At 38.0% G+C, this 11,724-nt stretch overlaps 3 protein-coding genes across 3 annotated transcripts; 1 reads left to right on the top strand and 2 right to left on the bottom strand.

Annotated features, from left to right (window-relative positions):
• The first annotated feature begins 3,986 nt into the window (after positions 1-3,986).
• Positions 3,987-6,471, top strand: LOC120255567 (NADH dehydrogenase [ubiquinone] 1 beta subcomplex subunit 3-B-like). Its single transcript, XM_039263374.1, has 2 exons — positions 3,987-4,271; positions 6,258-6,471. The coding sequence occupies exon 1, from the start codon at positions 4,060-4,062 to the stop codon at positions 4,249-4,251; it is 192 nt and encodes a 63-aa protein (XP_039119308.1). The 5' UTR covers positions 3,987-4,059; the 3' UTR covers positions 4,252-4,271; positions 6,258-6,471.
• A 22-nt stretch (positions 6,472-6,493) lies between these two features.
• On the bottom strand, positions 6,494-8,168 carry LOC120255565. The gene has a single exon (XM_039263373.1). The coding sequence runs from the start codon at positions 8,084-8,086 to the stop codon at positions 6,629-6,631; it is 1,458 nt and encodes a 485-aa protein (XP_039119307.1). The 5' UTR covers positions 8,087-8,168; the 3' UTR covers positions 6,494-6,628.
• A 484-nt stretch (positions 8,169-8,652) lies between these two features.
• LOC120255562 (B-box zinc finger protein 22-like) lies at positions 8,653-10,636 on the bottom strand. Its single transcript, XM_039263371.1, has 4 exons — positions 10,473-10,636; positions 10,157-10,402; positions 9,092-9,211; positions 8,653-8,913 (listed from the first exon to the last, which is right to left on the bottom strand). The coding sequence occupies exons 2-4, from the start codon at positions 10,361-10,363 to the stop codon at positions 8,653-8,655; spliced, it is 588 nt and encodes a 195-aa protein (XP_039119305.1). The 5' UTR covers positions 10,364-10,402; positions 10,473-10,636.
• Positions 10,637-11,724: the final 1,088 nt, after the last annotated feature.

The following is an 11,724-nucleotide window of genomic DNA, read 5'->3' on the forward strand; positions in this document are numbered from 1 at the left end:
GGCAAATGTTGTCAAAAACAGAAATTTTTTTTGGCAAAGTGATGATTATTATGAGCAGTTAAATAAATGGGAGAGTGATCAGAGTTAAGACAGGGTAAATACTGATTTGAAAAAAGATTTAAACTTTAAAAGCCAATCAGAATTTGCTAGGTAACGATCAAGGCGAGCCACACCGACGAGAAAAGCCCTCTTGGTCATCACACCAGGTGAAGGTATTGCCTGAAAAACCAAGATCAAGTAAGCTATTTTCAAAGATAAAAGCATAAAATAGATTAGATTTAGAAGAGTAATTTCAGAAAGAGCCCCCCTAATTTCATCAATACTAGTAATATCATTGAAATCTCCCCCCATAAGCGAGGGAAGATTGAGGGTAGTGATACGAGAAAGGGATTTCCAAAGTCTTTTGTGATCAGAAGTCACCTACGAATTGTAAATAGTGGAGAGAATCCAAGTATCATTAGCATTATAGATGATGAGATGGAGGGCAGATCTAGATATGCGATTGGGGTAACAACACCAGCAAACTTCTGCCATAGGACAATGATTCCCCCAGAGAAACTGATAGAAGGAATAGGCGCCCAATCCCAATTTTTCTTGAATATATTACGGAATCGAAGTGTTCGGTCAGTATTAGATTTGGTTTCAACTAAACAGAGGAAGTTAGGCTTTAATCTAGCTATAATGTCTTGAATGTAGTCAATCATTCTAGAGTTTGAGAGACCCCTGCAATTCCAAGTAAAGATTTTGATTATTAGAAACAACATGAAATTATAGGAAGAATGAAAAGATTAAATGGATAAGTTTAAGAAGTAAGGGATTTTCTCCCTTTTTTTTTTTTGATTTCGTGCCACTCTTAGATGGCTCCCTTCTAGCTAAAGCTTCCAATTTGATGTCTTTTTGATACTGATAGAGAACCATATCATCATCAGGTTCAGGGAGGGAACCAAAGTCGTCAGATCCATGGTCCTCCAGTTGTTCATCCATTTGATCAGTGTTTGAGAGAGCATCGACAACTTTGTCAACAACCAAAAGGTGGCGGTCGGTAGGGTTGGGAGGCTCTGAGGAGTTAGTGAAAGGTTTCGAAGAGATGAGTAAGGGTTCTAATGAGGATCCTCTAGAGAAAGAGATGGCTAAGGGCTGGGGGAGACTTTCTCTTGGTTCAAGGCGCAGAGAGGAGCAAATGGGTGGCTCTGTGGAAGTGATGGGCGGTGTCTCCTTGGGACAATGAGTTGGCGGGTCAGAGCAAATGCCTTTTCCTTTAGAAAGTTGATTTGATTGAATGATGGGCAACAGAGCCTCGGGACCTTGAGAAATAGGAAAAGTGTTCTTGGGATTATGAGACTCCACAATCAAGGGGAGAGTGAGAGGACGAGAATACCCTCCCCTCCCGTTACGACCGCCTCCTTTGGAAAAAAAGCGAAGAGCTAGACACATGTGAGGGGGGGAGCCATGCATGATGACATGTGTCCAATTCCTAATCATCGTCTCCTTGAGGTTGCTTCGAATTAGGGTGTCGGCCAGGATCTCCACCATGACCGTCTCCATGCCTCCCGGGTATTCCCCGTTGAGAGTTACGACGTTTGCGTGGTTTCAACCAAGGCCTATAATCACCATTGGAACCCCGAAGGAAAGAAAATAGGACATTGGAAGCGCCTGTTGTCCCTTTCTCGCCTCATCAACCATCATTCCCCGAATCATCTTGCACCACTTTCCGAGGGAGATCTTAGCCGTCACACCAGGGCGCCGAGCCAGCCTTCAATGCCTAGGACCAGGGGTACATGAGATTCAAGTTGAGGTTAATTGCTAACAATGGGGCAGTGGGCTTCACTGTGGTCTATCATCCCACACCTGAAACAGTAAACATGGAGTATTTCATATAAGACAAGAATAAAAACAGAGAATTCTCCGTAGTGAACTCACGTACCCTGTTGGATGGGTTTGCTCAAATCAAGCTCAACACAGACTCGAGCAAATTTAGCCTTCGAACGGTAAGATAGAAATTGAAATTAAACTACATTAGCACAAACATCGATATACAAAAAATAATTAAGAGATATAATGTGGAAATGATAGAAAATAATATATTTTTTTCTATACTTAATTTAGTCTTTTTGCTCTTCTAATGGATGATTAAGGTATATAATGGTATAGAAAACAATTCCCTGTTATTCTAATTAATAAAAAAAAAAAGTGTTGTTTTTTAGTAAGCCAACAAGTGCTATAGTTAAATTTTAACTTGCATTGCTTAATTTGATGAATCCTTATGCTCAACAATGATTTTTTTAAAAAAAAACAAAGTGGATAAACCACGTTCGACAATGACTTCCTTGATTTTGTGTTCTGTTTAATCTAATGAAATTACAATAATATATGTATGCATTTTTTATATAAATTCAAATTACAAGCCCTTGCATTTTTATTTCTTATGATGACTATTCCAACTAAAATTTCTAAAGTTGTATTCAAATTAAAAATCATTTCTTCTCCATAATACTTTTTGGAAATAGTTATGCAGTTGTTTATGAAATTAATCTAAAACAATCTAAATTATTTAGTGCAATACCCATAACTAATTTTAGATTTCTCAACCATAGAGATACATTATGTCTGATTACACAAATGATTTGGAAAAGAACCTGTCCCAAAAGATCAACTTTTTTTAACTATTTAACTTGGGATAATCATGTACTCACATTGGATAACTCTAGCGGCTAGAAAATGCAATCGATTCTTAACCATTACATGTGTATTATGCTAGGCAACAACTGAATAACCACCCACATGCTACTTCTCTGCGCCTTTTCTGAGCATGTTTGGTTTTGTTTCAGTCGGACATTTAGGCTCTTATACCCTCAAAGAGTTGTGGGGATTGTGAAGGTCCCACCTTACTTCATCTCTAAGAGATGTAGGCGACTTACTCATAATCTCCAATATACAACTAGAAATAAATGCGTGAATTTTTTATGAAAAATATTTTTCATACGTTGTTATTGTCTCCAAAGTTATTTATATATTTTTGTCATTAATTAATAAAAGTTAGAAGCCAAGGGAGCAAGACTAAAAGATTCAGCCGGCAAAACACAACTTGAAGTTCTTTGGACACAACACCAACCTAGGTGATCACACAAAGAGGATAGATTAGTTAGGAGTTGTTGTTTTTTCAGTTCCTCTCCTTTAGGAGCACCGGGCTTTGTTCAATGTTTTCTCTTTCTTTTTGTGTTGTTCCAATCTCTTTTGTTGTCAAGATCCACCCCTTAGTAGATCATTTTTGTTGTTCTCTTTATATATATATATATATATATGTATTCTCTTTTACATTTTGTACTACGTTGGTCAACTACACTGTCAATGACCGTGGTTAAAAAAAAAATCCATAGCTAATTACAAAGTTATATATATATATATATAACCCATCATCTAGGGACGTTCCTAGATTTCAAATCTAGGGATCGTCCCATAAGAAATGCCTCGGATGAAAAATCGACTGAGCTCTTATCATTACGAACAGTAGAAACCGCGATTCTACAGCATGCATGTCGATGATCGTGAACAAGAAAAAGCTGTCATAGGCGTTTATATAATCAATCAACCATCGGATGATGATCTAACGGCTTAGATTTAAAAACATCTCTAGATTTGAAATCTAGGGACGTCCCTAGATGATGTTTTCCCATATATATATATATATATATATATAAAAGTATGATTTTAGCTTGGAATAGACATAATATTGATTTAATTGATATAACAAAAAATTAATTTAAAAATTTTAAAATTTTAAAAAATGTTTTTCTAATCGATGATAAATGTTTTTCTAATTTTAAAAACTGTTTTTCTAATTTAAATCTTCTAAAAAAATGTTGGCACGATAACTGAATGACTATGAAAAAAACATTTGGTCTACATATAATTTCCTAGTTTTACGAAGGTATAAATGAAAATGCTTTTTCTTTGCCTTAAATAATTTCGAGTTTTCCGAGGAGTTTTGAGTAAACTTGTTAGTATACATCACAAAGCAGCGATCAACGCAACCCGAGCGAGCGAGAGAGAGAGCACGCGATGGCGAAGCCATTGGGACCAACGGGGGAATTCTTCAGGAGAAGGGACGAATGGAGGAAGCACCCGATGGTGGGGAACCAGATGAGGCATGCCCTACCCGGCCTCGGCACGGCGCTCGTCGCCTTCGGCATCTACCTCATCGGTGAGGCCGCTTACAACCGCTTCTACCGCACACCTGACTCCCAGCATTGAACCCCTAGCTTCTGTTTCAGGTATCTTCTCTTCTGTTCTCCGGATGGACCGGATTTGCACTTTCATGGTTGGTTATTAGGGATTTTAGGGTTATTGGAGAAATTAGGGCATTTATATCTTTAATGAATGAATATGGATCTGTTTCGTTGTTCTCCTTTTCTTGATTAATGGTTGGATCTATGTTCTTCTTTGATTATTTGGTCGATTAAATGTGTAAAGATGGTATTTTGATCTTGTCCCATGATCTGTTTTTAAGGATGGATAGGATTGTTGATTTTCTAGACTGGCAGTGCTTTTCGTACTTTAGGATGATTTTTGTTGGTTTTTATTTGTGGAATCGATGCATTGTTTTCAAAGATGGCATACTTTGTAAATTATGCTTTGCATGCTTGCCTCTTAATTTCCAATTTAATCGTGATGTTTTCTGTCAGTCCATCCCTTGTTCATTTTTGTTTTTGATCAATCAAAATTAAACATTGTTAGAGCTTTTCTGTCTTTTATTGGTTGCTATTGATTGGTTGTTCTTGATTTATTAATTTTGAAGAGGTCTGATAAGTGGCATGGGTTATACTCTTGTTTCTATATTGTAATATGCTATGGTAATATATGTGTGCTAACTCAAGCCAAAGAATTGATTAACATGACATGAACTTCTCTGTCTGGCACTGCAAACATTTGCATTCAGTACGCAATAACTTCCATGCACCTTATGAAATTTAAGGTATTTTTTCTTAAAGTGCTTACTTTTAAGAAAGTATAATCCTTTTTTCCTTTTCATTTGTGATACATTTCACATGACCACATCTTAATGTTGGAAGTGCTCACTTTGTACATGTGGTTCTACTTATGCACCTGAATTGACACAGCTTACTACCACCACAATTTACAAGATTAGGATATCACTAGTGTGTCTCATCAAATTGTTTGAATATTATTGACAATTTTAAGGTGTGCATGTTATTTGCTTTACATATATATAGCACTTGTGATTTTCTTCTTATGTTGGTGAGGTAAACTGGGAACTACATGATTATAATGCAGCTCCTTATCAATGTTTCATATTGAAGATTTCATTCTATATAAATAGATTGGATTGAAAACTAATCAATTTTTGGTATATAATCGGTTCATGATATCTAGGTTTTTGTCTTGAAATTAGTTTTTTGAAATGTGGAGAAAATTGAATTTGTTGCTCTTTTCATTTGTAGTTAGGACCTGTTCATTTTACCATAAGTGGGGATAGTGGTTGAATTGGCCGTCTCCACCCACAACAACAATGCAAACCACACACTTCGGGGCAGTAACATTCCCCACTTCTCCCACTCCTTTCATTTTAGTTAAAAACCATCTCAATATTGTTTATAACTGCAATGGGGAGAATGGGCAATATATAAAATCTCACTTATTCCCACTTCCCCCAACCATCCTGATCCCATTGAAGGTGTTTTGAAGCTCCCAATCTCTTCGTTGCCTTTTCATTCATGAAATGAACACATGAAGTGCTATCTTTTTCCACTGCTTCCAATACATTGGCAAAGTGGGGCTTCTGCCCTTTGTTTCACCTCCTCACACTTTCTTAGGATGTTTTGGGATATATGCTTTTAGTTTCTTACAAATGAGCAATGAAAAGATGGCGGCATTATGGAATACTGGGAATTTCCATATTGTTGTGAGTTGCAGTGTGGTTGCCTCTGTTGAAACCTTGAATGACACTCTTGATGCTATTCTTCCAAAGCTCTCTTGGTATAAGGATGAAGAAAATATGGATGAAAATTTGATTGCTGTGTTGCGTGATGAAATTTCTTGGCCAATATCTTCACTAAGTCATGTTATTAATTAAAATATATGGTTAACATACTTAATTTTTTGTCATATTAATCTTCAACCTGCTTATTATGCAGTCACCAAATAGACATTGGTAGAAAAAGGCTTGATTATTTATGTACATGTCTACTTTTGTTTTTAATCAGAAAATGATTTACTAAACCATAGAGCGACCTGTGCAGGTGCAAATGTAGCAATGGGGATAAATACTCTGAACTTGGAAGCATTTTCTTCTTGCATTTCATGTTTTGCTGCTGAACAGTAATGCTCAATCTGTGTGCTCATGTGGACTTACTATGTTATTTTGAATCAGGTTATGTCAAACTCGTATAAACTTGCTCTCACATGCTTGTGTTGAAAATAAATGAAAAGCAGACTTCTCCCATTTTGTGCCAATTTCTCCAAAACTTGCAGGAAATTGTCCAAAGGATGTTGTCATTTTTCATAATAAACTGCTTAACAATGTACAAGTTTCAGCTAAAAGATAAACCAGCAAACCATGATGCATCATACATACACAAACAGGTCATGCACGAGCAATGAGTTACTATATTTATAAATCACCATCATAGAGTGAATCTGTACTTGGCCGGATAGAAACTCTCTTCGATCTGATCCCCCGCCGGTTGTCCTCATCATCCCTACCTCTACCATTTGCCATTGCCTCCGAATATGAAGCATATCTTCTTCCATAAGGAGGACCTCTGCTGTGCCTATTCGGTTGGCTTCCCATCGTTTCTGCATCAGAAGCATATGATCTTTGGTTTGTTCTCTGCCCTCTTCCATAATAAGAACCTCTAGCATTCCTCTGCTCATCCATCCTAGAGCCATCAGCTCTATCTACTCCCACTGTTTCTGGATCAGAAGCATATGATCTTTGGTCCGAGCTGCGCCTTATTCCATAAGCAGGACGTCTACCGTATCTCCGTCCACCTTCCATTGCATTACCTTTTTCAATCTTTGAATCCCTCGAATACCTTGAGCTTCTTGCACCACCTTGATCATCATACAATTTTTTCAAACCTCCACCCATCCTCGAAAACCTTGAGCTCCCAATCTCATCCATCCACGACGCTTTCCGAGACTTGAAACTAATATCAGCATTGCCTCCTCTGTCCTCCTCCCTTGAAACCTCAAACTCAGCAACTACATACTCCGTCTCCGGTCCATCTCCGCCTTGTCGTCGAGACGGAGATCTTCTTATGCTCCTCTTACTCCCATTCCAACCACCAATCCCAAGCTCTCCACCATCTTCATGCCCATAATTCACATCCCTTGTTTCACCAACTTTATGCTTCTGGACATTCATCAAACACCTTGTGTGCACAATCCTCTCATCACTCCCAACCTCCAAAACCTCTGATCCTTCTCTTCCATGGCGATCAGAAGATCTCCTTGAACTCCTCCTATATCCACCACCACCACCTCCACTTCTTGCAATCCAATCATCAAACCTAATCTCCCCCTCACCATCACCAATCCCATACGGCCTCACACTATGCACGACGCCCTTCGGGAAGAACCTCGCCGAAGGCAAGCCGTCCGGTGTACGGAACACCTGCGGCCCATCCTTCTCCGTCCACATATCGAACCCACCCGGCTTCTGAAACCGATCAGCCAACGCCTTCACTTGCTCGTCGGCCTTCACAGAGAACAGAGTCGGCGCGCGCTCCACGACTTCCCATGGCTTCTCTAGCTCCGCCACCGCTGCTTTGAGCTCCGCGCGCTTCCGCATCTCGTAGAGCTGCCGCTCCCGGCAGAGCCGGGCTTTGAGGAGCTGCTTCGCCTTCTTGGCCTGCATCCGCTTCCACTGCCACTTAGAGACGCCGCCGGGGAATGTCCGGGGACCGCCGCCCATACGAATCGTGAGGGAACGAGGCTCGCGCAATGGCGAGAAGGAGAGCGTTGCGAATCGTAGTTGGTCGGAGCCGGAGAGATGCCTCAGCGAGGAGAATGCGCGGTTTGTTGGGCTTGCGACGGCGAGAGTCGCCGGAATGATGGCGATCTCCATTCTCGGCAAACCCTAAAGCTTCGATCGAGATCGAGATCGAAATCGAGAGAACGAGAGAGCTTGCTGATCTTCTTCACAAGAATCCAGGGGGGTTTTCGTAAATCTCATATTTATTGGGGGTATTAAAGATAAAACCTTTTTTTCTGTGGTTCTTTATAATATAACATTTCGAGGGTTATATATGCAAAAACAAAAAAGGAAAAAAAGAATTGTGAGGTCATTAATGAATAAATATATGAATTTTATATTAAACTACCTGTGAGGTCATTAATAAATAAAGATATATTAATTTTAATTTTAAGTTATATAAATAAAAAATAATTTATAAATTAAAACAACCAATAGCATGGTATTATTTACCTGCACAAAAAATTAAATACAAAACAACTTGCTTAAGTGATGTAAACATTTACAACTTGGACCAATCATAATGGCCTCTGGTAGCTTTAATATTATGCAAAACACAAACTTACATCAGTAAATAGGGTAGTAAACACAAAACATACTGTAAGAAATATTTACATACAAGCTAAACAAGCTCTTTATCATTAGGACTATCCAAACATTTAAAGGAAAAACTCAAAAGCAAAAAGAATCAATGGATCATATATATAAAGTAAAGTGAGGTGAATTTCCATTTCTTCTACTTCAATCTTGATATTTTGTCTTTCTTTCTTTCCTTTTAACCTTTTCTGCGTAATTGCAAATTTCGCCTTGCCGTTAATTAGAGGCACCCGGTTCCGGGAATCCATAGCACTGATCCATTCCAGTCGTTTCGAGGATCTCACTCCACGGCCACTGCGATCGACGGCCATCAACCTCATCGCCTGCAAGGTTCATCAGCGACATTTTTAGCTTCTTGTTGGCCGGTGAACTATTTGATGCTAAAGAGTTTGAACGGATGTTGTTCCCATTGCTGCTGCTGCTGTTGCTGCTTACATTATTACTGCTACTGCTGATATTGCTACTATTATTGGTAAGATAGTGCTGGAGGGCTACTCTTACCCCCGTGATAAGGAATCGTTGGTGCGACGATACAAAAGGGCTCGCCGAGTGAATTGACACATCACAATGCCGACAAAGTAATGCGCGATCCTCCAAGCAAAAGAAGTACCCGGTCTTCTCCTGCACATCCAAAATATTTGATGAATATACAAACGAGTGTTAGCCGAAGTTATGATTCACATCTTTACCATTTTAAATAAAATCAGATTGATAACATCCCTTCCCTCGCAAGATGATCCTATCGATAACATTTTTTTCATTGAAATCGTTGGTTATTGAATGAGTTATTATCGTTCACGAGAAAACCATGACTTGTCTATGTTTCCCAAAGCTAAGGAGTTAAACAAACAGGTAGAATTGCATCGAAGATAAGGCAATAGTGCATTAAAGACGAGAAACTCGAAAAATCAGCATATAAGATGGCTTTGATAGCAACTTCACATCAGAAATTACGCGTGTGCGGTGAAGTCACAACTGAGAAGCCATCGACAGAGATGCACATTCTGGCAATTATAAATGCCGATTATGGTAGATGCCTCAACCTCTACTGAACTTGTACTGCAACACAAAATAACTACATTGGGACCTCTCTGTCTGTCAGCCAATACCAGAGCTCTCAATCTTTCTTGAATATTCAAATCTCTACCAAAACTCACTTTAAAACTACACATTAAGATGAAAACATACAATCAAATGCAATGCAATATAAACAACTACATTAAGATGAAAAACATAGTACCAAATGCAATGCAATATACTACTACCTTAAAGTATCACATGGTTTGGTTTGGTTTTGTTTGGTGGAACATTGGTTGGGAACTAAAAATCTATTGATGCCATAAAAACAATTGAATTCAGACAATAGAACAATCCAACTCAGTCTAGAGATTAGTTTAAGAAGAACAACCAATGAAAACCCATGAACCCTAAATCCAACATAAAAAAAAATTCAATTTTGACAGCAAATCTCATCTAAACTAACATCAATTACTCTTATACTAAATTCAATTCAACAACAAGAACTAAAAAAAAAAAGCACAAAAATCAAGAATTGGATCAACACACCTGGCAAATATCACAAGTGGGATTGGGAGAGGAATTGGAGCTAGGGTTTGAGGAGGAGCAGGACAGTAGGGGCACACGCTGGTGCTTCCCGGCGAGCTTGTTAGCGGCGTGGACCTTCTCATCACATCCCCAGCAAAGCGCCGCCTCATCGGCGCAGCAAAGCACCGTCGCCTCCGCCCTCTCACATACATCACACTGTATCTTCATCGTTTCCCTCACGTCCCCCCTCGTTTCCCACCCGTTTCCCTTAAAAAAAAGCTTTTTTTTTAATAAAAATAAAAAAGAAAAGAAAAGAAACAAGAACAATGACGAGTACCTGAACTCTCGCCGGAGCTTTGCCGGAGCTTAGCGGATATAGGATCCGAGAGAGAGAAGAACCGTTAACCCGAAAGGGATTTGGATCCGATAAGAGAGAGAGAGAGATGGAGAGAATGAGGAAGAAGACGGAGGAGTGTGTGTATATAGAAAAGTCGGCGAGGAAAAGAGATATTTTGTTGCTTTTGATGATATTATTATTAGCTTTTCAAGTGGAGAGATTTTGAGAGGATAACCCTTGTTACTAAAATGCCCTTAGATTTGTCCTTTAATTACGAGAATACCAATGTAATCCCACTTTTGTAGGTGGGTGGTCAGTGTGCAATGTATCTTTGCAATTTAGGTGAAGGGTATTTTGGAGATTTTGTGATTTGGATTTATGTTTTTTTTTGTTTGTGTTTTTTTATGTTTTTTTGGGAAAAATTTTGTTTGGTTGAAAGATTGAGATGGGTCGTTTTGACATTGATGGATTATTGGTTTATGTTTCAAAGTTTTTGATTAATGAAGTACGATATAATATATTATTGTGTATAATTTAAATATAATATAATTGTCTTTTTTTAATATTATGAAAAAATATTTATCGGTTGGAGATCTTTTGATTGAATAATTTTATTTTTATAAACTAATTCTCAACTGAATGATCATTTTTCTTTGTTTTATTTCACTCAGTGTTAGTATTTATTTATTTTTTTAAATAAAAATAGCTAATAACATCATATTAGTCTAATTAATAAAATTAGTATTGCTATCAACAATCTCTTGTCTTATTGGCATCGACCTCTTGAATAAAAACGGTAAATTGTTTAGTTTAGAGAAAACCTAAGATTGAATCTTAAAATTCACATAAAATAAAGATATATGTGTGTTAAAGTATTAATTTTATTCATGTGTATATTTTTAACTATTTTTAAATAGAATTATTTGTTGATTAAAAAGAATATTACTTATTCAAATTAAAAAGAGAAAATTACTGTGATATGTGAGAATTTTTTCCATTCGAGTGCTAATGTTCACGGTGATAACTTCTTGGGAATCGGTGTTAGTTGAGATATGTGAGCAATGGGGTCTCGATGTTTCCTGTATTATAGTGAAATTTATCACACCCGATGGATATAAAACGGTTTGTCCAATAGAAAACGAGGTTGAATTCTAGCTGATGTGTCACGTGTACTCCATCTTCAAATGCGCTGTAGTCGATCTTGTTATACGATGTGTCATTGTCGAATCCTACTGAAAACGAGTTTTTCTCA

This window comes from Dioscorea cayenensis, unplaced genomic scaffold (genome assembly GCF_009730915.1).
Source record: "Dioscorea cayenensis subsp. rotundata cultivar TDr96_F1 unplaced genomic scaffold, TDr96_F1_v2_PseudoChromosome.rev07_lg8_w22 25.fasta BLBR01001073.1, whole genome shotgun sequence".
NCBI lineage: Eukaryota > Viridiplantae > Streptophyta > Magnoliopsida > Dioscoreales > Dioscoreaceae > Dioscorea > Dioscorea cayenensis.